Consider the following 25270-nt stretch of genomic DNA (forward strand, 5'->3'; position numbering starts at 1 on the left):
ATGAATTCATTGCTTCCATTTTTTCTATCGATATGCAAGATCAATGCATTTACAAGTGCATCTGAAACTACCACAGTTACCCATGTGCATATTTTAGGGGAAGGGTCATTTTCCAATATAATTTGGCTTTCCAGAAAGGGTTCTAATGAGGTCGAAAGGGGTCCCATATGAGCTGCACAGTTTGTTCAAGTCAATTACAACATTCTATTTAAAATGTCAAGGTCATTTCGGATCATAATCGCAATTGACTCTTTACCCTTCATCAAACACTGTTTCAATTCTGTTTCTTTATGAATTGGAAGCAACACGGAGGCCATTGACAAGAAACAGAACACCAGTTGCTTGAAGAAATGGTGGCTGTATTCAACAAAGAGCTCTTGAGCTGGTATCTCATCACTCTAAAACTCAAAGAAACCTTGGAATCCGGGATTCCATCTTCACCTAATTCAGGGAACCGATCAACAGAGTTTCCCCAGCAGCAGCAGCAGGAGGAGGAGGACAAATTTCAGCAGGAACCTACAGAATCATTGCAAGTTGTGATCAGTGGTGAAGATGGTGAAAAATCACGAGAGGAACCAAACTCACCAGGATCTGAATGGGTGGTGATGATCAAGGAAAAACTAGAGCAGGCAGGTCAAGATGATGTGGCAAGTTCATGGTCCAAACTATCAATCTACAGAATCCCCCATTACCTTAGAGACAGTACTGGTGAGGATAAAGCTTTTGCTCCGCAGATTGTGTCTATAGGTCCTTACCATCATGGCAAGAAGCGCCTTCGCCCGATGGATCGCCATAAATGGCGTTCCCTTAACCATGTGTTTAAGCGTACCAAGCATGACATTAGGATATACCTCGATTCCATGAAGGAGATAGAAGAAAGAGCTCGCTCCTGTTATGAAGGATCAATTAGTTTAAGCAGCAATGAGTTCGTGGAAATGCTTGTCCTTGATGGCTGTTTTGTGCTGGAGCTATTCAGAGGAGCCACAGAAGGGTTCAAGCAACTTGGATATTCCAGGAATGATCCTGTTTTCGCAATGCGTGGATCAATGCACTCCATTCAGAGGGATATGATCATGCTGGAAAACCAGCTTCCACTCTTTGTACTGGACAGACTTCTGGGAATTCAATTGGGAAACCCAGACTTGAAAGGACTTGTTACAGCTCTAGCACTCAGGTTCTTCGACCCTTTGATGCCGACGGATGAACCAATGACAGAAAGTGACAGAAACAAATTGGAATTATCACTTGGAAGCGCTATTACCTTTGACCCTTTATCCGATCAAGAAGGTCTTCACTGCTTGGAAGTGTTCAGGAGAAGTCTTTTGCGCGCAGGACCTCAACCAGTGCCTAGAATATGGATCAGACGCAGGTCAAATGCTCAAAGAGTGGCTGATAAACGGAGGCAGCAACTGATACACTGTGTCACAGAGCTTAAAGAGGCTGGAATCAAGTTCAAGAAGAGGAAGACTGATCGCTTCTGGGACATCAAATTTAAGGATGGTATTCTGAGAATACCTCGGCTCTTGATCCATGATGGCACCAAGTCTTTGTTCCTCAATCTCATTGCCTTTGAGCAGTGTCATCTTGATTGCAGAAATGACATCACATCCTATATTATCTTCATGGACAACTTGATTAACTCCCCAGAGGATGTGGGATATCTTCATTACCGTGGCATAATTGAGCACTGGCTTGGTAGTGATGCTGAAGTTGCAGACCTTTTCAACCGCTTATGCCAAGAGGTTGTGTTTGACATCAATAACAGTTACCTTTCCCCATTGTCTGAGGATGTGAATCGGTATTACAACCATAGATGGAACACTTGGTGTGCAAGCTTGAGACACAATTACTTCAGTAATCCTTGGGCCATTATATCTTTGGTTGCAGCTGTTGTTTTGTTGCTGCTTACTCTTGCACAAACCTACTACAGTATTTATGGATATTACAGACCAGCCAGGTAAGGTAAGCACACCCCTGCAGGGTCTTTCATTTTCTACAATCGACATACTTTTTAGTGTTGACCCTTGTCAAGTCTTGAGATTTTAATGTGTTTGCTTTGATTTCAATAACCAAGCCTAGAAGCCTAGAAAAGATCTTCAAAGGTTGGAATATCATTAATTCATTTATTTTGGCACAGAGGCATTGTCTTGGCTAGATGCCAGTGCTGCAATAGGACTTTCTTATGTAATGCAAATGCTTGCTCACCAATCTTGGGTTGATTGCTTTAATAAACTTTCATTTCATATTCTGAAGGAGAATTAAAATGCGAGAACCTCTTAATATTAGGACCGAGTAATTGCTTTTGAACCACGATGTGTACATATTTGAAATATTTTGTAAAAAATATAAGTGATGCGCAAAATACAAGCCTTGGCGTTGATTTAAGCTTCAGTTATAAATGTCATAAAATAAAATACTAGAAAGTTTTATTTTATAGAAAAAACAAAAACGATACCTTCAAATAGGAATTTCATTTCTGTGATAACCATGGCAAGGAATTATCTTACCGTGTACCACATGACCTGAGACTTGGTGCACGGGTTTAAATCATTCGTATATTCATAAGCAAATACAGGGTTGAGATTAAAACATTGAAACTCATGATTGAACATTTTTTTACCTTTATCATTTGAACCCACAACCTGCTTTTTGAAACCAAGCACCATCTCTCTCTCAAACACGCACAAACTCGATTTCTGCAACAGTATTTCCCATAATAGTTCCAAACTTCCTTCATGGATCATTGTAGCCTGTGTTGTACCCTCATAAAAGAGCACCTCTGTTCTAACATGAGCGTCTATTTTCCACAGAAAATGTTGGAATAAATCGAAGGCTAGTGATATGGACCATTACGTTTTTCAGTTTACAATAGTAGCACAAAATTCTTGTGGTGCAAAGATCAATAACTGGTGTTTTCTATGACCATGGCAACGGGGGCTTTATAATGGTGACTTTAAGCTCACTTGGCCTACTGGAACGAAGGAGTAGCAGATACCATTACAATTGGGAAAAAAAGTATGTTAGTGAGCACTGAGACAGTCAGATACAAAGAAAGGTCAAGACAACGAAAAGAACATATATGTAATAAAAGTAATCAGTACATAAAACTGTAGTGGTACATAATAATATGTTTCTGATGAGAGATGCACATCAAGATCATTGGGAAGTTTTTCTGAACCGATGGTGTGGCAAGAAACCCTTTGCAAAGGAAAGAAGTACCATACCATGACCAACCCCGACCAAGTGATTCCATCAACATAAAAAATTAAAATTGCCATTTGTGCAAGCACATTATCCCACCAAATATGGTGGACCTTGTTCCATTAGATATAATCAAACCGTATGAAGCATACAACGCTATTCAACTCGGTTACAGAAACACCAAATAAAAAGAGTTATAAAAATATTTCATTACTGATTCATGAACAAGTACTCGGCTTTAAAAAAAATATTTGTGCTTGAGGACATTCTACAATGATAGAGGGAGGTTTGACCCATGTGAAAAGCCTTGTGAAGAGCAACTTTAGCACCTCCAGGGGATATCAGTCTTACAGCCAAATGTGTGGACAAGCTCATGCATAACATATATATATATATAAGAAAGATACACACATCACAATAATGCCAAGAAAGCCAGGAGGGAGTAATAATATTGCATCATGGGCACATTTATAGAAGAAAATGAGTTCCTGAAAATCTCATGATTAGAAGAAAAAAAAAATACAATGGCAAAAGAGTTAACACCCCATTGCAAATAATGAAGGGGATTCCTTTAGCACAGGCGTCTTAAATTCTCGTTATTTAACTAGAATTCAGCAATAAGAGTTTGGCATTTGACTACCTATAAAGAAAAAAAAAAGAAAAAGGATTTCACTAGAAGGGAGATGAAAGAGAGAGCCCCCAAACATCTCCCCAAGACTAAAGCATCTACCAGGGAGTAGAAACATTGAAGATGTCCAAACAGTTGCTCAATAGGGAGTTGAACATCCAGATGTCATACGTCCATGCTAGACCTCAAAGCAATCTTCCCCAGCCACCAAATCCTCAGGTTGCTCCAGCTGTTAATTGTAGCAAATACTGTAGATGGTATCAAGCCACATTTGGGATTGTGACTTAAATGTAGCAAATAAAGTTCAATTAAACTGAAAAATTCAGTCCGCGGTTGTTGGGCTTGTGCTATCTGTTGGTGTTCTCTTTCCATCATAGCGCTAAAAGTAAAATAGACAAAATGCTTATTATTAGCAACAAGGATGCAATCCTGATAACACCATTAATGAATGAATAATATTTGCTTGCCACAACAATTTTGAATGGGAAAAAATTATACTGAATCTACCTGTTTCCCAAATGAGAATGGAACATATTTATATTTGATCATGTGTGATATCTGTCTCCTCATTGTAAGTGTGAATAGGACCACCCAGTAGAAAAGGAGTATCGGCCAGAATACTGGAACATCAAAGGCACTAAAGAAAGTCATCACAAATGCAATGCAAAACGCCTTTGTGATCGAGTACCTGCCCACGAACAAAAAGTTCAGAAGCTTTCAGTAAAAACAACCATCTGCACGTTAAATCCAAACCGTAAATTAACAAAACATTAGCTACCCCACAAGTGACAATTACAACAAAGAACAATATTAATGCTCGTGAATGAAGATTGATCTCCTCGGAAGGGAAACCATAGACTAATAATTAAACACGGAAATGTAACAAAATCCAACACAAGATAGTTATACCCTCCTACTCATCTCATCAAGGATAACATGCAAGCCAGTATGGTCATCAGAATGTGGCATTTTGAATATCCATAATTCGCTGAACGAAAATCTAGACAATTTTGAGTACAGTGACGGACAGATCAAGCATAAAAATACTCTACAATTTGAATTTTAAAAACAAAACAATAGTAAGCATAAATTTGGATAAAATAGATGAAAATTTTCCTCAGCTTTTTTTCATAAGGTTAGTCCCCCAGGACCTCATGTAACTTCTCCATAAGTCCAGGTTAAATTGTTTGTGTTTGTGGTAAATGCAGTGCAAGAAGTTTGATTAAATTCCCTTTATTTAATTAATCTGTAATTTCTTAGGCGAGCTGATTAGGAGTTCTGAAACGACAATTCGAAATCAAATCTTGGAGTTAGAAGCGAAGACGCTAACAAGATAATATTACAACAGAAGTAGGTGGTGGAGTACGAAACCCTAGGAGGAAGGGGAAATAGGGGAAGGGAATAGTACCAGAACTTGAACTCTGGGAGGCGGCGAACGAAGGGGCGGAACTCATCGGATCCTCGGGTGGGGAGGGTGGGGCCGTCGTGAATCTCGGGATCGACCTGAGGGGAGAGGAAGCCGATGAGGAGGTTGAGGATGTAAATGCCAAGGGCGTAGGAGACGATGTAAAAGCCTTGGACCAAGTACACGCGGAGGACGTAGACGGCAGCCACCACCAGACACCCGATCCAGCGGCGGAGGACGTGCGGCGTCGTTTTGTCGAGCATGTGCTGGTACTGCCGCGACATCGCAAATTTCCACCGCGATATTGTGGCTTCCGGGGAATGATCGTCGGCGACTCCTACGTCCATGGTGGGTTGGGGGTAGTTTTGACTTTTGGATTTGTTTGGCGTAGGAGAAATGTGCAAAGGGTGCTTGCGATGGTGGCAGCAAACAAACCAAAGCAAATGAGATGAGATGTAGAAACGGCCTAATGGACCCTCTTCCCGGTTCGCTTGTACTTGCCTCAAGATCTCTCTCCGGTTCACATGTTACTGAACCGGATTAACGGATTTAACATTAGTACCTAATGGAAAGTCTCTATTTTATAAGACCATACACCTTTGACTTTAGCATAATAAATACTGTATTTTGCGAAGACTTTAACACAGATTTCCTTTTTTTGAGAAATGAGAGGTATTTCTTTTGGCAATGGTTGCTACCAACAAAATATTGAGACTTCCATTATCACGATCGTGTTATTCATTCTATATACAAACTTTAATTTATATTAAAATGTATTTTATTAACATAAATTATTTATAGCTAATGGACTTTACAAAAGATACTGCCAAAGAGAATCTGGTCGACCAAAAATTGTTAAGATAGATCGTAAAAATAACTAAAATATACATAATTAAGCATAACCTATTTAAATATATATTAATAAACAATATAAAAATTATTATTTGACAGAAATTATTTTTTCAAGTGTATTTTACCTGATTTAATTTCATAATCATTATAAATATGAAAATGAAAAATGGACACCAACAAAAGTATACTTGCATGTCATTCAAACTTATTTCTTTAATATATCAAATTTAAATTCAATTTCGACCTACTTGATGACCTTGAATTGAATTATATGCAGATTTTAACACTAAACTCTTAACAAAGACATTATTTGATCTTATTAGGGATATAATCTAGTTTTACAGAAAATAAGTGCTAAATAGTAGAAGGTTGCGTATTTTTTAAATTATTAATGTAAATTTTATGACATGCAAAAAATTCTAACTGTGAAAATAGTAGAGTTAGAAGTTTAAATTTGAGCTTGAGGAAATGAGTTTTAGCATTTAAGAAAAATTTGTTAAGTTTTGATTGTATCTTAGAATAAATTATCTATATGTAAAAATAACTGGGGTTACAATGTTTAATTTTATGCAAAAATTGAGTGTTGTTTGAATCTATTTAAATTGTTTAAATCTTGATATGATGTTTGGTGATGTGTTTTGTATTTTAATTGAGTGAAATTAGTTGAAATTGTTATTTTAGGATAAATTTCTCAATTTGAACTACTTATTTTCTTGTAATATTTTGCAATATTTATGAATCATGAAGAGTCACAAAGCAAACAAAATTTTCTTTTGACAAAATTCAATTAATTAAAAATTGGAAACTTTGATCATTGGACAAACTAAACTCTATTTCTGAAAATTAACTAGGCATGCTAACACTTTTCGCTCAATAAATTGCAATCGCAAATGTTCTTAATTTGTTGGGCAAAGTGTTTACTTTTATTGTATTGTTATATTTGTTTAATATGTTGTACTTGAATATTATTAAGTTGTAATTGATAATTAACTCTAATTTATTATCATTTAAATTTGTATATGTATGAATGAAAATCTATGATATGTGTGTGGTGAACACAATTATTTATAAGTAGAGAATACTAGGTTGAGATGTATTGGTGTGTCTGATGCGTCGTGAAAAAGTTTTGTCATATAAGTTAACCAAGTTTTTATTATATGACTTTCTTGTGATGATAATTTTTAGTGTCACATGTATATATCTCAACCCTAATTTAATGCTTTCAAATGTAACTTATCTAGTGTTTGTGTACTTAGTGTATTATTTATCAACCTCTTTGATGGTAATGTTATAGGTAAGTAGATGATATTACATGTATGTGATCTCATGAGAGGAAATATAAAACAATATATATATTTATGTTTTATTTATAATTTTATTTTGAAATTGTAAAAATACAATATCATTTCCTATAAAGATTTTATATATATATATATATATATATATATATATATTAAAAACTTTATAAATCTTAATACAAATAGTATGTTTATATTATCTTAATTTGAAGTAATATAAGTGTTAGTTAGGGATGACAATATAGGTCTGGCCAGTCGGGCCAGTTCGCAGGTCTGAAAAAAAAAAGTGGGATGGGCCAGTATAGTGAACCCATAGGCCCGCAGTAGCCTGACCTGTATAAGTCTGCGACCTGCAAGCTCGCACAAAAAAAAAACCTTGCACTTGTGTATATTAGTTACTTTTTTTATGGACTCTTGCATTAATGTTACAAATTTTTGTATAACTGGAAAAGACAAGTATTATATGTTTTTTAATGTGCTAAAATAAAAAAAAAAATACATTATGTATGTCATAGTATGAATATGAATATGATGAAAATGTTGAATTATCAATTTATCATCCAACTCTCTAAAGTCTTTACTTAATTTTTTGAACTTCTTAAAGTTTTTCAATTTTTAAACATTGAAAGCTTTATCATAAAAATAAAAAAAATATAAAAGAAAAAAAAAGTGGGTCAGCCCGCAAGTCCGCAAACCAAGTAATATGCAAGGCAGGCCAGTGATTACAACTTACATAAATTATGCAAGACGAGACAGGCCAACCCATAATGTGCGAGTCTTATGGGCCTAATGGGTCAGTCCGACCCACGTTGCCATCCTTAGTGTTAATAGAATTCCACATATTAAATTATTTTAAGTTAGAGTTTTTTCAAAATTATTTTTAAATAAGGTCATCAATAAAATTATGTGCGTAACTTAGTAATTAAATGAATACTTATGTTTTATATATTATAAGAAGATGAAAGAATAAGTATAAATGTTCTTTTATATTTGAGTAAATCAAAAGTATCAATATATATGATTGATTAGTTTAACCTTTAAAATTATAAAAAGGAAAACAAGATCAAGCCCTAATTTATAGGGGAACCAATTAGTTATACCGTCCATTCATTTAATTTACATGTGCTAACTATTGTTTTTTTTTTCAAGCATCCAATGAAAATATTTCAAAAAGTTCAAAAGTATTTGTTGAAGTGATTGAAAACAAATATTATATTATATTAAACCAGTCCACAGAACTTTCCCATTTTATCATAATTGGATTAGGATTATCCTATTGCATTTAATGACTCTACTCTATTTTATCAATACTTTTTTAATATTAAACTTTATCAAACGTGATGAGGAAAGAAATTATTGAAGCGATCGGAAAGAAGAAACAAAAATGGATGAGGGTGATTTGAATTCACCATTGTAGCTACTCTAATTTTTAATTATTTATTATGATAAAATGGTTCCACGGTGGATTGTGAAATAAGCAACGGTCCGCAGCTGTTCATTTCTTTTCTTTTTTCCCTTTGATCTCCGATGTGTAATCGCTGATGACTTCAATCAAACTGCATTGATCCAATTCCCAAGCTCGCAAATCGTGTGTTTCCCCTCAACAGACCCATTGTTCTCTGCAAAACAGATCGAATAGTGTGCATCACCATCGACTCACCGTAAGCGATCCATTGTTGAATCTGTGATGTGAATGAGTATCTGCCATATTTACAAATTACTATAATTATTGCTTTTTTCAATCGCAAATCTGCTCAATCTGTATTACCGAACCCTCCATTTTCAGATCCCTCTGTTTATATTCCCGACGCCGACGTTTTGGCCCTGCTTTTGTTCAATTTATGCTCGCATCCAGTTAATTTATCGGACAACCGCTTAGATTATGAGACTAATTAGCTTGTGTGAAGTAGGTGTTTTTCTTTGGGTATTATTATATTGTAATTTCCCCACCAACATTGTATGATGTGTGTTAATTTATTTATTACTTAGTTTGCTGTTAGCTGGTTAAAGGTAATCTGCTCTTAACTATTGGTTTTACACTTTGCAGAACTGCATTTGAGTGACTCATGGAACCAGCTCCTGCTTATTCTTCATCTCAACCTACTCCTCCAGTTTCTAGTGCTGAAGAACAACACCAACCCAAAGTGACAGGACAGATCAACAATGCACATGATTCACCATCATCAACGTTACCTGCTTCTGGCATGTCATTATGGACAAGACATCTGAAAATTCCAGGCCTTGGCCTTGGACAAGCACAACAGGATTCACAGACCGAAAACACAAGCGTATCAGCTTTTGCTCGCCTGACTGGTGGGCTTGGATTGCTAACGCAGTCGAAAGAATCTGCTGGTCCAGTCAATTCAGGACCTGATCAATCTAATTTAATTGAATCCTTCGCCAAAGGGTTGATGGACTCTTCCAAGAGTGCAGTAAAAGCTGTCCAGGTCAAAGCACGCCATATTGTCTCTCAGAATAAACGTAGATACCAGGTTAGTTGACAACGAAATTTCGCACCTAGTCTGGTTTTATCTCTATGACGTGCATTAGATGGATTAAATCATATGGCTGATTCATGTTATTGTGTCCAAATCTGCTGGTTGAGTCACTTGCATTTGTGTTAACACACTGCAGCATGATTTGTTTTTGTCATCTCTACCTCTTCAAATTGTGGATATAAAAACTGGAGCCTTATATTTACATATTTTCTGTTGATATATTTTTGCCTCAGGATTATGTAATTATTTATCTGCACTGGCAGCAACCTCCGTTCAAAATTTATTATAAGAATAGACACACCACCTGAATGATACAATTAATGTTGCATGCTCTGCTTTACATATGTAAAAGAAACAAAGTCTATAAAACATGTTATAGGAGATTTTGATATTCGCTACAAACTATAGTTGCAAGAAGAGCATGATCTCAAAATGTATTTTCCAATCTTTGGTTTATTGCTTCCTATTAAAGATTTGCTTTGTCTTCTAACATTCTTAATAACACAAATGTTGATTTTCCCACTATTTATAAAGCATCACGAGGGAAATGGTCACTATCTTGCTTTATTTATTAAAGAATCAAATTGGTATCGACTTCTTGGGAAATGTATCATATTGTGTATATGATATTTCTCTGATACAAATTTACATTTTTCTACCATACTTAATGAATTTTGGACAGAAACAATTGTTTTTTTCTTAAGAAATGAGTTAACTTCTATGTTGCTTTCATTTTGTTGTACTTTAATATTTCAGCTCTTATTCTTTGAAACAGGAAGATGGATTTGATTTGGATATGACATACATCACTGAAAATATAATTGCTATGGGATTTCCGGGTGGTGATATTAGCTCTGGAATTGTTGGATACATTGAGGTATACTTGTTGACTGTCAGTTCTTGTTTCTCATGTTCAAGCCAAGCTCAGTTATCATTCAATTTTGTTTTAAGGGGTAGCTGTGTTTCAGGGGTTCTATCGCAATCACATGGAAGAGGTGATCAAGTTTTTTGAAACACATCATAAGGTAACATATTATCTACCTGGGTTCCTATTATCTGCTCATCCATTCGCACTCAGAATTTTGCAGAGCATTGAAATCTAATTGCTGGCATGATACTTGAGTCACACTTTGGAAGTATGGGATTCTTGTATAGGATTTATAAGACTTTCGCTCTCTAATTGCAGTGGCTAATTTGTGTTTCAGATCTCCTTCTTTCTTATAAATAAGTATGTAAAAGATATCTAGAACAGAACCAAATAGTACTTTTCTTCTAGTTAACATCCCACCAATATAGAAGAACACATTTTATTGGAAAATGTGAACTATATCCTCTGTTAAAGCCATTAAATCCCTTCATTGTTCATATTGCACAGAATCATTAGATAAACAAATCCTAAACCTTCGAATGAATAATATCCTATCTATCTAACCTAAAATCAATAGAATCTGAAAAACATTCGTAAGTCATAAGCTTGGTTGTTTTTTTAGCTGTGTACTTGAGTCTATGTGCAGTTTTAGTCCTCTTAGTTTTAGCTTTTTTGCATTAGGTCATCATATTTTCCTAATTGTTCAAATTGATTCCCCCACCCAAAATTTCATCCATTAATTAACAGAATCTTTACATAGGTGGTCATCTATCATTGCTATGTTTAGATTTTAGTCCTCTTGGTTTAGAGTCTTGCATTTAGTAATCATATTTTCCTAATTGTTCAAATTAATTCCCCCACCTCAAATTTCATCCATTAAGTAACAGAATTTTTGCTGAGGTCTAATCTATCATTGATATGTATAGATTCACAAAGGAAAAAATATAAAATAATTAAATAAAATATATTTATTTTATTTGATACATTCTTTATTATTTACATATTCTATACATATTTTTTCTTTGCTAATTTATACAAATTAATTATATCCCACACCTTTATTTCATAACTATTAATCATTGGATAACTTTTTTAGCTGAGTTGCTTTGAACAGTTAAGGAACTGATAATGTGGAGAAAAAATATAAATAAGCCCAAAGTATAAAAACACTGCTATATCTCTTGAACCCTTATATTGCTTGTAAATAGATGCGTTGAGTACCTAAAGTCCTAAAGATTCTGCCATGCTCCAACTTCCTCTACAAATTTGAGCAATTACTCTTACTCATTTTTCTTGTGCATTACATGGTATGCTACAATAACTAATTTCTCCAAGTATCTTTGTGCACCGAGTGTTGATATCACAACTTTATTCTTTTGAAACCTTGATGTGCAGGGTAAATACAAAGTATACAATCTTTGTTCAGAAAGGTTATATGATGGATCATTATTCCAGGGGAAGGTATGATTTTCATCTTTATCTTTATTTTAGTAATCAAATTGAGGTACTGGTATTGATGCGTAATAATTTTGACTGTTACCTATCATTATTTACCTGTCTAGTCTGGTCCACCTGCTCTTTAAGTGCATTTGTTCTTTATGTTCTACTTAAAGTTGAAAATTTGAGTCAACTTGCCGAGAGCTTCTGATCGTTGATGTAGCTATCTAGAGTTTGGTAATTTGTAATTGGTAAATTGTATCCTTTTTACGAATGCACGTTCTAAACTTTAATTTAGTCGCAATTTGTAGTAAATTAATATATCTTTCTGCTAACCTTTAATATGTATTTTGAATACTAAGCATTCAATAATTGAAAGAAATCAGTAAAATACTTTTAAAGGAACTTTATGAAATGATTAAAAACAAAACAAAACCATGAGGGTATGTTAGTCGTCCCTCTTGTTGGACCCCCCTTCCTCTCCTATGCCTCAAACTATATGTTACTACATTACGAACAGCCACCTCCTTTTGATGGGAAAAACTTGGAGATATGACTAGGGAATAATGGATTAATGTAAAATAAAACAGGAATGAAAAAGAAAAAATCTGCTTGTTTCTTTGTTGTCTAACTTTGGTGGTTGATATTGGGTATAGTTTGACAGTACGTTGCATATCCTCGACAGAAATATTTAGAAGATCCTATTGACAAAGCTTTCTTACACTCAAATGCAGCCAATTGCCATGCCATTTGGAGTGTCTGAAAACATCACATAGGAACATTAAAAAATTGGATATAAACATAGAGAAAATAATTATTTGACTTTTTTGTTGCTGTTTGGTTTTGCAGATGTCAGAAAAAGAATTAAAGAATGGACCACAATTTCTGATATCAAATTAAATTAGCGTAATATTTTTGTTTGTCCTGTTAACGTACTGGGATTGTTTTCAGGTTGCGACTTTCCCATTTAGTGATCATAATTGCCCCCCTATTCAACTTATAACATCATTCTGTCAAAGTGCATATTCATGGTTGAAGGAGGATATTCAAAATGTGGTGGTTGTTCATTGTAAAGCTGGTATGGGGAGGACTGGACTGATGATATGTTGTCTTCTTTTGTCTCTTAAGGCAAGTCATGATAATCAACTCCAAAGACTTTGGAATTTTAGTTGTGCTCTTCTATCTGAAATTTTCAATCTTTTGACTGTCAATATTATTTTGCAGTTCTTCCCAACTGCAGAGGAAGCCATTGATTACTTTAACCATAAAAGATGTGTAGATGGAAAGGCTCTAGTCCTCCCTAGTCAAATAGTCAGTCAATAATTTTGGTTTATTGTTTTATTAAATATGGAATATATTCTGCCATTCTGGACATATTCTTCTAAAATCATTTATTTCTGTAATTTTTTAGAGATATGTAAAATACTTTGAACGGACTTTAACACAATTCAATGGAGAAGTCCAGCCTGGACGAAGGTATGATGTAATTTTGTCACATTGTCCCAGAATCGAAGAAGGTTCCTCTTAATTTGGACTTTGACAGGTGCATACTAAGAGGGTTCCGGCTTCAAAGGTGCCCTTATTGGGTTAGACCATCTATTACAATTTCTGATCATAAGGGTGAGTACCAAAGTTCATTCTTTTCTCTTCATGTCATTCCAGTAATACTATAGTGTGAATTTCAACATTTTTTAGCAAAGCTAAAATCATAAAAACACTGTTTGGTTGAGAGGATGGGTGAAGATGCAAGTAATGTGCTATATTCGGTGTGAAAGAGAAGAGAAATAATTAAAAAAATAGTGGAATTCGTTGTACCATTACCTATTTCTACTCATCTCTTTATCTCTCCCCTCATCTTATCCCTATTTCTCTTCAACCAAATACCTGTATTATTCATCTATTTCCATTTTAGCTACTTATTTCCATCCAACCTATTTCTCTCCATCTACCCAACAAAGTGTTAGATTCCAAGTTTTGCATGAAGAGAAAGGGCAAATGTAATGGTACGATTGTAAAAAAGACAAATTGTGTGGAGTCAACTAGTGCTGTACTTGTTTGGTAAAGGAGTAAATGCACGAATGGACATAAATGAGATGAGACTAAAAATAAGTTCTCAATATTTTGATCATTTATTTTGATTCTTTTTAGTGATGTGATGTAATGATCTAATGGTGATTGAAGTGGTGGGTTAAAAGTGGATAAAAAAAATGGATTAAAGTATCATTGTCCTATCTCATATCAGTATAGCTCAAGAAATTAAACTATTCATCTCGGGGTCTGGTTCTGAACTTCAGATGTTTACCTCTGTATCTTTTCCCAATTGAGTATAAACCAAAGTAATTGATTCGTATTTCTACCTATACAAGGCTCTAGTTTGTGCCGTACTTTCTCATGCAAATAGTCAAGTTGTTCTTACGACTGACATTTTAACTTATTCCCAGGAGTTTTGTTTGCCACAAGAAACCATCCCAAAACCAAAGATCTATTGGTACACACTATTTTTTATCCCTGCTTTCGAGTTTTGATATTGTATGGATTTGAATTTGATTACTGAATTTACTTTCTACACTCAGCCAGAAGATTTCTGGATCAGTGCACCGAAGAAAGGAATTGTGGTTTTTGCTCTACCAGGAGAACCTGGTCTAGCAGAGTTGGAAGGAGACTTCAAAATTCATTTTAATGATAGACAAGGAGATTTCTACTGGTTTGTTCAGAAACCTGTTTCTTTCGGTCCTTTTATTTATAGGAAAATTGTACTATGATATTCATTTTTTTACTCTTATCCTTTATTTTCTAATGTAGCTTAGTGTGGAACATTGATTCTTTCAAAACAAAAAATAATAATATATTCATTAATGATCCACATTAAGTCACGTTAAGGAATAAATGATGAAAGTCGAAAAATAGAAATCATAATATTATTGTCCTTATTTATATTTTTCGCTCACTTAACAGAACCATTATGATTATATTGTGACATTTAGGGTGATTTTAATATATAATTTTTTTTATCAGGATCTTACATTTTTAACATGATGACGTAACATTGTATCATGATAATTATTTTCATTTATTCTCCTATTTATATTATAGATTTGTTCTCTTAAAAGATGTATATAATATGAAACAACTTGTTTGCTTACACAAATTAACAGTTTTCTTGATGTAACAATTTCTTCTTGGCAGTTGGATGAATACAACAATGATAGAAAATCGAAAAGTTTTAGATGGTTCAGATTTTGATGGTTTCGACAAGGTAAAATATTCAATTTTTATTTTGTATGCCAGCTTTAACCTCAATATCTTGCTGCAGTCCCTACTTACGTTATTGGTTTATTCTCTGAACCTGACGATAATTTAAACCTTACCGTTGCATCCTTCAGAGGAAGATCCCCACTCCAGGATTCCGGGTGGAAGTTGTCATGATAGACTATAATGAAACCCTACCTTCAATTACAAAAGCAAATCCCACCAGCAAAGGATCTGATGGAAACACAATCAATGCCGTACCTGGTCCAAAGCCTTCTACATCTAATTCAACTGAGAGTAAACCCCCAAGAAATGAAGATGATGTATTCTCAGACAGTGATGAAGAGGAGAGTCGAGATACACAAAGCAAGAAAGCTGCAACTGAGTACAAATTTATGGCACCTCATCAAGCATCTGAGGGGACAACAGATCATGTAGGGATGTTGACAAACTCAACGGATCGTTTGTCACTGCAGCATGAGGCTGGCATGCAGAATAATTCTTCTGAAAAATCAACTGCAGATGAACATCATAAAGTTCACAGCACAAACGTGGAATCTGTAGGGGCAAGTGACATCAAGGCAATTGCAGCAGATGCTTCAGTTTTTTCCTTTGGGGATGAAGACTTTGAAAGTGATTGAAAGGAGGTGGGATGAACCGCTGATCCATTTCAATACTATTAAGGAAAGGAATTAGGCATTACAGGAATTCATTGGTTTCTCCCAATTTGTTGTCAAATGAACTTTCCTGTATTTGTTTATTTATTCCTTGTATATTTTTACGTTATACATTTATGTGATTATTTCATGTTTTCTACGTTATGTGCTTGTCCTCTGGAGAATTCCACAAAAGGTAACAAAAACAAATCATATTAGTGTAATGTGAGTTGAAATAAGAAGAAAGGTAACAAATACATGATACCAATATTTCTTTCCAAAATTGATAATGGGTGACAAATCTAGTGCTTGTGTATAATCTTTACTTAATTTAAAGAAATCATGGTCTTTTTCTTATTAATTGCCTGATAAAATGTTTGAAAGAAAGTTATTTTTCAACCATAATCATTTGTCAAACTTGCAGTATAATATTCTTTAAGATTCACATTCAAGAATTTATGTAAATATTATTTTTTGTGAAGATCTTAAATGACATGTAATAAATAAAATATAGCTTGGGAAGCAGTTTGCTAATATAAAAGGACTAAATAGCACATTTCAATCTCTGGGTTGATGAAAGGAAACTCTGTTTAAGTAACTGATAGTGTATGTTGAAGATTTAAATATTCCCACGCTATTATCAGCTTTTCACCATCTAAGAGTAGATGTAATTTTAATCAAAATTAGAGTTTCATGAGATCAACCATCGAAGCAAATACACTAACGTAGGACGTAATACTGATATGCATATAACTGATATCATACAGTCAATATCCAAAATATAAGACATGACCACATCGATGATATATATAATCAACATGACGAATTTTAACCTTAATTAAGAATTCATGTATATATTTGAAATAATTAGTTATATCTTATAGAAACAAGCTTAAAAATGTTACTGATCTTATATTACATTTTATATTTTTGTAATTGAAAGATTGTCTGTGTTTACGCTATTTTACACTGTGTCTGAGGCTCCCCAGTTTCCAATCTTTTAAATCAACTGATATTGAGAGATGAAAGTCTAAACATTAATTAATGAATACCACTCCAAATACTGCACCTAACTTTTGTATCTATCTAAATTGTGGAATGTTAGGGGACTGAATATATATGGCCTGTTTTCTCTACCATGTTAGTTAATGAATAATGTTCATTCGGTCAAAACTCAAAAAAGTGATTGTCATTTCCAACCATAATGAATACACTTTGAGTTCTCATCCTCAACCATATAATACACAGTTAACAACATAACTCCTAGCAAGTATATTAAGAGAAAGTGAGATTTATCACAATTTGTACAATTTCTTTTTGGTGAAATATGCAGATTTTATCAAAACTGACAAACGGGAAATAACCTACAATAGATAGAAAAGAGACAATCAACGAGGGTAATTGACATATCTAGTTAACAATAGAGATGCTGCTACCAGCTGTTCATAAGAAAACAAAAAATCACATAACCAACACCGCAAAGACAGGCAATCAACATGAACACTCATCTCACATATTGGGGAATGCCAACATGGAAAGAACATGTTCGCTACTTTCTTACTAACATATCATAAAAAGTTGCTACTGGGGACATTATCAATGTTAGACAGCCTTCTGAAGGCACATGATAATAAATTTCTACCAGCCAAAAGGCTCAACCTTGTTCGCAACATTGTCAATCGGGTGTTGTTATTACTTGAAGGAGCCTCAGCCTCAACCTCCGCCTCAGCCTCTGCCACACCATCCTGAGTTGCTCCAACACCATCACTTCCACTCCCATCCAAAGCTTCAACTTCACTATCATCATAATTAAACGCCAAAGAAACCCTCTGTTCTCGCACCCACTCTACCCCTCTACCAGTAATCTTTCTGCACTTCTTCACCTTAACCTTAACCAAATTGGGACACCCCGAAGCTAGAGCTCCGATCCCAGCATTGGATACAGGACACCCTTTAATGCATAGCTTCTTGAGTGCAACACACTTACTAGCAATACACTCAATCTCCGCATCACCAACGGTTCCAATCCCACAAAGAGCCAACCTCTCCAAATTCCTGCAATTGCTTGCAATCGCCGCCAAGCTCGAAAAAGTAGGGTAAACACCAATCAACACAAGCTCCTGCAAATCAGGACAGTGTTTGGCAATCGCAGCCAAACCATCATCACCAATCCTATTAGTTCTCCATCCATCTATGTGAACCTTCCTCAACAACTTACACCTCTCAGCAACCATCGAAAGCCCTACATTGGAGCACTCCGCGGTTTTCACAACGTGCAGAGTCTCCAACCTCAAACACCTCGCCACCCCCACAAGTCCCACATCGCTAACTTGAACCTTCTCCAAGTGAATCTCAATCAGACCACCGTTTAAACACCCAACCCTAACCAGACTATCATCCCAATCCCCCGTACACCCAATCACCTTCAAAGTTCGAAGCTTCTTCGAACCAATCAAAAGTGGCGCAAAGCTTTGACCGTTCACCAGCTCCTTTAGGCATACAGATTTCAACGAAGCCGCGGCACCAACCTCCACCTCGGTGATTTGGTGGACCCCGCGGAGCCGCTTCAGCGTTAGATCTTCTAACGTGACGCATCGATCGAGCAGCGCCGCGATTCCCTTCGTGCCGAACATGCACGACGCGCACGATAGCTTCTTCAAGGCCTTGCAGTTATCGCCTACGCCGGCCATTCCAATTTCCGTTACGTCACGGCACCCGCGCAACTTCAGACGCGTGAGGTTCCTGCACCGCATCGAGATCATAATCAAAGTGTCGTCGTTTAAGCTCGCGTACTTCCGGTCGATTCGTAAAGTGAGTTTTGTGACCGACTCGAAGCGGTCAAATAGGGGAGAAATCAGCTCTTGCAATTCAGGCCGAGCGACAAGCGAGAGGCGGTGCCGTCTCTCGCCGTCCACGCGGCGCCATCGGCGGCAGACCTGAGAGCACTCTTTCCGGTCGGTGTTGTTGAGGAAATGGAAAATCACGGCCAAGCAATCGTCGGAAAGACGGATTGTGTGGTCGGCATCGAAATCGGGATCGCTGCTTGAATGTAACTGAGAAATTTGTTGGCGGTTGAGGTCCGGCGTTGGCGCGGCGGCGGTAGATGGTGACTGTCCCATGGATATGTGTGCGGGAAGCGGCGGAGAGGTATTGAAGGATTTATTACAAAGACAAGGCATAGAACTTAAGGGAGGAGGCGCGTGTGGTACTCGCGCAACCACCTGGAAGTGGGCGAGATTTGCGTGTGGGTTCATGCATCAGAGTCAGCCCAGGTACGCGATAGTGGGCTTGCGTGTCTCTGTCATCTTGGACCTGGCCTTTCACCTTTCTTTTTCATCTTTCCACTTTTTTTATTTTTATTATCTTCTTTTATTAATTATTTTCTATGGCCTTTATTTTGTTTTCTTCATATTTTTACACATTATTAAAACGATCGTAAACATAGGAAAATGAAAGGGTAGTATCTAGTACAGGTAAAATTCAGTTAAAGTTTGTTTCAATATCATTGACTACTTACTAACAACACCTCTCTCCTTCCAGAAAACGCGCACATTAGTTTACCTATTTTTCTTTATTTGACTTAACATTTTCTCACAATACTATTGTTTTCTCTAAAACTTTTCTTATTGCCAATATTTGAACTTCTAAAATATACGGAGATTTTCCAATTTATTAGTTATTTGAATGCTATATTTTAAGGAAAATTGAAAAGGTCATTTGAATAGTCTTGAATATGAAGAATTTAAAGCCAATTACGTTATTAAATTGTGCAAAATTATCCTGAAATGCTGAAATGGTCGTCTTCATCGTCTCGTGTATTAGCGTGTATCCAATGGGTTTTTTATTCATATAAATTTTATGGATGCAAAATATTTTCAAATTGAAGAAAATTATTTATATAAAAATATCTCTTTAAGAACGGTGTCATTACTTTCTCCTTCACAAACCCATAATTCAACACTAGTTGATGGTTTTGACTACTTTGTATTAAAACTACAAGAGCCACTCATTTATTACTAGTTTGTTTAAAGGAAGGTAGAGTGATTTTTAATGGTTAAAGAAGGGAGAAGAGAGAGAGGTGTAGGGGATTGATTATTCGTATAAAATAATCAAACCCTAAACTATTTATAATATTAAGAAAAAATTATCTAATGTTAATTTACCTCAATTATTTATTTATAGTGTAAATTGTATGTTGTCACATAAACAACATTAAGGCTGGTTTAGAATAAAATATTTGGTAAACATGACAAAAGAGAGAAAATTCCTATAATTCTGTTTTTCACCACAAGTGTGAAATTAATTTAGGTATAAGTTAGAGAACCAGTTTTTAGAAAAGTTAATATGAAATAACGTTTATAAATTTGTTAATATATCAAAAAGTTTATTTAATTTATCATTTTTATTTTTTCTACAAATATTTACAAGAAGTTTCTTAAACATTTTTTTACAATGACTGTTTCAAACCTCTGCCTCGCCATTAACATTAGTTTCATAATTTTTTTTTTATGTATACACAAATACGTTACATCTAATTTTGATTGATGAATGTATATATCACTTTACGTAGGAATGGAGTTTATAAGAGGTGGGAATAGATTGGGCCAAAGTCGTTCACACTATTTTAAAACAGGTAAAATTTAATTCTAATAATTTTACATAAATATTAAACATTAAAAATTATGTTTAATTTAAATATGTTATTTGAATTGTTAAAAGTATTAATTAAGTTGTACACGTGTCTGTGTCATCCCTGCACTTGTGCTGTTTCCTTTGAGTCAAAGTTATAATTGAAGATTACTTGGGTTGGATGGGAAAAGCAAGCATTATTATTGGCGGGGATTGTTTTCGAAGTTCTTTTTACTGTTCTATACTGCAACATCTTCAAATAGCTATTACGGAGTGGAACCAAAATAATGTTCACTTATTATTCTTTCATTTGCATCCAACACACCACAACAACCTTTTAAGCTCTTTTGGTCACTTCACACCATCATTTACACTCCCCCAATTCTAATTTACATCGTTTCTAAACCCTAAATATGTTGTGCTATGTTGTGCTCCAATAATGGAGTGGAGATTCCTTTATAAGTCTGGATTATTATATACTATGAAATGATTCTGAGGGAAATCACTTTAGTTAGAACAACCTCTTTTTTTCAAAAGAAAAACCAAGTTGTGTTAATTACCAGCAACATTACTTTACTTCCTATGAGTGGTTCATGAACATGTTTGGCAACAGATTCGTGATCGTGACTATCAGTGAACAACTTTTATTATCAGTATTATAAAAAGTGTTTCTTTTTATTAAGCAATGTAAGATTGAATCTTAGTAACGTGTCTTACTTTAGATATGAAATAAATTATGTTGAAGAGGAAGTACTCATGCATTCATGATCCCTCATAATATCAACAACATATGTTTATAAGAAAATTGTGATCTGATACAAACATAAAAGGTACTCAAGAAACCCAGTTTAATGGTTTGTCATTAATATTGTAAGCACAGCACATCGTTACTAGTGATTACTTAAGATTTACATTACCCTTAGTAAGAAGAAGATGCCACAACCACTAACTAACACCAATCACATTGTTATTATTTTGTTCAGTAAATATTGTCACTGTCAAAGTTTCATTGTTTGTTAAAGAGAACAATAGTTACATGTATAATTATTATTTATGGTACAGAAGTAACCCATTTTATTGGTTTGTCTTGATGTTAGCACATCTTGCTATAACTGTTATTAATTACTGCAACCGTGATTATTTAACATTCATATTACCATTATATGTTATATTACCGTTAGTACAAAACTTATCACTGCCACCCTATAAAACCAATCACGTTGTTTTTGTCAGTAAATATTGTCACTTCCAACAATATTCACATCTCTCTCATTACCAAAACAATAATCACATACATAATTATAATGGTGTTTTCATTTTTTTCTTCTATGTCACAAAAAAGTTTAAATGCTTAGTAAAATTCAACCACTTAAACTGTTCTATGTAAAAGAAAAATTATTTAAATATAACATGTACCCATATTATTGTTTTCAAAATGTAAGAGCAAAATTTATTTATTTTCTTGCTTCCATTTTTTTAAAGTATTTTAGGAATGTCGGAACAATGTGACAGACAGCAAAAAGAGCGGGGAATAAAAAACGACAGAAAAAGAATATTATTTTTTATTAGTTTTGGTTTTGGCAAACGTAACTCACTCCTACTCCCAACTCTGACTATTATCTGCGTCAGTAAGTAACGTTATGAAATGAAATGTTAAATGGCTTCTTCTTCCCCTTTCTCACACCATAGCCAAACAAATTTCTATCTTCTTCTTCTTCTCTTCTTCTTCTTCTTCTTCTTCTTCCATCACCATGCCTCACCCTCCCTCACCCTCTTTCCTCCTCTGTCACGAACAATACTCCTCTTTCCAACAACATTCTCCAACTCTCATCATCACCACCCCATCTTCACCTTCCATTTTTTCCGACCACCACCTCTTCTCCCAACACGACCACCTTCTCTCTCTACTCTCCAAAGAGCCCGCAACGCATGTCACTCCCTCCCCTTCCCACCACGTCGTACGCTGGATTTCTACACTTTCCCACTTCCACGGTTTCGCTCCTCTTACCACCGTTCTCGCCGTTAACTACTTCAACAGGTTCGTTAACAGAAGGAGCTTTCAGACCGAAGATAAACCATGGAAGACTCAACTGGTAGCCGTTGCTTGCGTCTCTCTCGCAGCAAAAGTGGAGGAAACTCGGGTGCCACTTCTTTTGGAGTTGCAAGTACATTTTCCAACATCGCTGTTTGTTCGCTAAAGTTCCGAGTTTTCCTTCTTCTTCTAATGTTAAACGTGGAAGTGATTTTCGATTTCTTTTAGGTGGAGGAATCGGAATTTGTGTTTGAAGCGAAGACCATACATACGATGGAGCTCCTCGTGTTGTCCACTCTCGAATGGAAAATGAACCCTGTCACTCCAATCTGTTTCTTTCAACACTTTCTCACAAGGCTTGCTTTAAAGCGTCACCTGCACTGGGAATTTATGTGTGGGTGCCAACATCTTCTTCTCTCTGTCATTGCCGGTAAGATGTAATAATGTTGATAAATATGATACATATATGGTATCGCCCAGTACATTCATATTAATATCTATAATTTTTTATTTTCAGATTCAAGGGTTATGAGTTATCTTCCTTCTACATTGTCTGCTGCTATAATGATCCACGTTATTGAAGAGATTGAACCATTAAATGCTACGGAGTACCGAAATCAACTTCTAGGTTTACTCAAAAGTAACGAGGTGTGTCACTTTATCTTTAATTGTTCAAATCTGCTACATTTTTGAGTGACTGATTGGAAAAAATTGGTGGGTATGTTACAGGAGGACGTGAATGAGTGCTACAAACTGATGCTGGGACTATTAGTTTGCTGTAAAGGGATTCACAATCCTGGTCAGAGGCGCAAACGTGTCTCTGAGCCAAGTAGCCCTGATGGGGTCATTGATGCATCTTTCTGCTGTGAAAGTTCAAATGATTCATGGTCAGTGTCATCACTTTCTGTGGAGCCAGAGTTAAAGAGGAGAAAAGATGAGGTCCCAGTGAATCGAGTGTCTATTGATGTTCTAAATATTCCTCGTTAATAACTTAGAATCATGGTAGTTTTATTAGAAACCGCAAGAGAAAATATCTGGCAGTCATGTTATGGAGGAGGAGAACTTTTGTTGTCAGTTTCTAGATTGATGGCTCAACACTTGAAAATGAAGGAGGCAGAGAGAGACTCTATTCCTTCACTGTTATCCAACAAGGATCTTATACTGAGTAGCAACATTACATGAATTGTAGTCTTACATGTGCAAGTTCAATTACGCATGATGTTTCCCATTAAGCAACATTCAAGGGGTTTCCTTTGTTTCTTTGTTATCTTCCAAATCTCTCCCTCTTAGTACAGAACAGGAACTCCACATTAAGATTAACGTGTAAACAAAGATGGCTGGAATGTCTTCTGCAATGCATTATATGAATAAATGAAATTATAATACGTGGTTAAACAAAACCCGAAAACAAGTTAGTTAACAAACACATTTCATGAATATATAATAACTCCTTTCTTGTCAGTTTTTGGAGGAAAATATTGCAATTAAAAGTGTATGAGTTTTTCAATTCAATGGTCGTATAGTCGGATCAAACTTTTCTTTTTCCTGTTTGACATTAAGTATGAACTTGGGACTTTAAGCAATTCGGTGTCTGTGGTTGCAAATTTAATGCAGAGTTTGTTGTCACTAACTACCATATTATAATTGAAAATGCCAGTTCATATTATGAACACTATGACTTATAATTGAAGATGCAACACAATCACGAACACTGTGATTGTTGTCATGGTAAAAGAGACTTCTTTCGGTTAACTGAAAACTGGGAATTGAAATTTCACCATTTGAGCACTTAGAACATCTCTGACAGAAGCAACTTTCATGTATTAAAAATGCAGTATGTGATTTCTATTAAGTCATACTGTTGTTAAGAAAGATATTCCTGATTTTGCTCAAACGAAAGAAATTTTAAGAAGCTTTAAACAATTTACAATTTTAGATAATAATGTTTATTATTTTAATTGATAAAGTAATATATATTTTACTTTTAAGGTTGAGATGCTGAAGGAAATAATAAAAACAACCTTTTAAGCATCTTGTGAGTGTTGCATAAAACTTTTTTAATAGACAAGTTCCTGGAAGCAACCTAAGGCAACTTCTGAACATTTCTAATTGAAGCTACTCTTGTGATTATAAAGTAAAGATGCGAAAATAGAAAATGCATTTTGCACGATAGCTAAATAATGATAAAGATGCGCTCTAGCTGCTACGAACTTGAAAATTGGATGTAGGTGATGGGTGATCGACAAGTTTTTCGGAATGATGAGTTCTCTCTGAACTTTTACGAGTTTTGTCTGACTTTTATGTTTGGAAAGTGATAGAGCCATGCTCATAATATAGCTATTAATTACACAGAAGAAGAGAAAAATAGGCACGCAAAAGAGGCAAAATGATCAAAGGCAAGAAGACCAGTCATCATAGGACGAAATATTTGAAAAAGTTTTGAAATTGGGTGTCTCTGTTCCTTTCCCATTTTTAACTGAGTTATGGTCAGCTATGTATTTTTCCATAGTTATGATG

General features: G+C 35.2%; 5 protein-coding genes across 6 annotated transcripts; 3 read left to right on the forward strand and 2 right to left on the reverse strand.

Moving 5' to 3' along the window:
- Positions 1–209: 209 nt before the first annotated feature.
- On the forward strand, positions 210–2243 carry LOC114170571 (UPF0481 protein At3g47200-like). Its single transcript, XM_028056081.2, has one exon. It carries the CDS (start codon positions 351–353, stop codon positions 1959–1961), a length of 1611 nt encoding a protein of 536 aa, XP_027911882.1. The 5' UTR covers positions 210–350; the 3' UTR covers positions 1962–2243.
- A 1398-nt stretch (positions 2244–3641) lies between these two features.
- On the reverse strand, positions 3642–5711 carry LOC114167910 (protein RER1A-like). Its single transcript, XM_028052823.2, has 3 exons — positions 5238–5711; positions 4337–4517; positions 3642–4208 (listed from the first exon to the last, which is right to left on the reverse strand). Exons 1-3 carry the CDS (start codon positions 5579–5581, stop codon positions 4152–4154), a joined length of 582 nt encoding a protein of 193 aa, XP_027908624.1. The 5' UTR covers positions 5582–5711; the 3' UTR covers positions 3642–4151.
- Positions 5712–8723: 3012 nt separating this feature from the next.
- On the forward strand, positions 8724–16252 carry LOC114173905 (phosphatidylinositol 3,4,5-trisphosphate 3-phosphatase and protein-tyrosine-phosphatase PTEN2A-like). 2 transcript variants are annotated; one of them, XM_028058572.2, is made up of 14 exons: positions 8724–9045; positions 9171–9290; positions 9432–9876; positions 10658–10759; positions 10851–10907; positions 12146–12211; positions 13139–13315; positions 13412–13498; positions 13599–13663; positions 13731–13807; positions 14629–14675; positions 14761–14891; positions 15374–15443; positions 15571–16252. In XM_028058572.2, the coding sequence occupies exons 3-14, from the start codon at positions 9451–9453 to the stop codon at positions 16075–16077; spliced, it is 1812 nt and encodes a 603-aa protein (XP_027914373.1). In that variant the 5' UTR covers positions 8724–9045; positions 9171–9290; positions 9432–9450; the 3' UTR covers positions 16078–16252. The 2 variants fall into 2 exon arrangements, with proteins under 2 accessions (XP_027914373.1, XP_027914372.1); XM_028058571.2 differs by lacking the exon at positions 9171–9290 and having other exon boundaries at positions 8726–9045.
- Positions 16253–17475: 1223 nt separating this feature from the next.
- Positions 17476–19233, reverse strand: SKIP2 (SKP1/ASK1-interacting protein 2). The gene has a single exon (XM_028057326.2). The coding sequence runs from the start codon at positions 19209–19211 to the stop codon at positions 17661–17663; it is 1551 nt and encodes a 516-aa protein (XP_027913127.2). The 5' UTR covers positions 19212–19233; the 3' UTR covers positions 17476–17660.
- Positions 19234–22212: 2979 nt separating this feature from the next.
- On the forward strand, positions 22213–24020 carry LOC114173103 (cyclin-D3-3-like). Its single transcript, XM_028057327.2, has 4 exons — positions 22213–22886; positions 22982–23183; positions 23271–23401; positions 23483–24020. Exons 1-4 carry the CDS (start codon positions 22473–22475, stop codon positions 23738–23740), a joined length of 1005 nt encoding a protein of 334 aa, XP_027913128.1. The 5' UTR covers positions 22213–22472; the 3' UTR covers positions 23741–24020.
- Positions 24021–25270: the final 1250 nt, after the last annotated feature.

The sequence above is a fragment of the Vigna unguiculata genome, chromosome 2, assembly GCF_037176805.1.
Source record: "Vigna unguiculata cultivar grain cowpea cultivar isolate G323 ecotype 2 chromosome 2, ASM3717680v1, whole genome shotgun sequence".
In the NCBI taxonomy this organism is placed as follows: domain Eukaryota; kingdom Viridiplantae; phylum Streptophyta; class Magnoliopsida; order Fabales; family Fabaceae; genus Vigna; species Vigna unguiculata.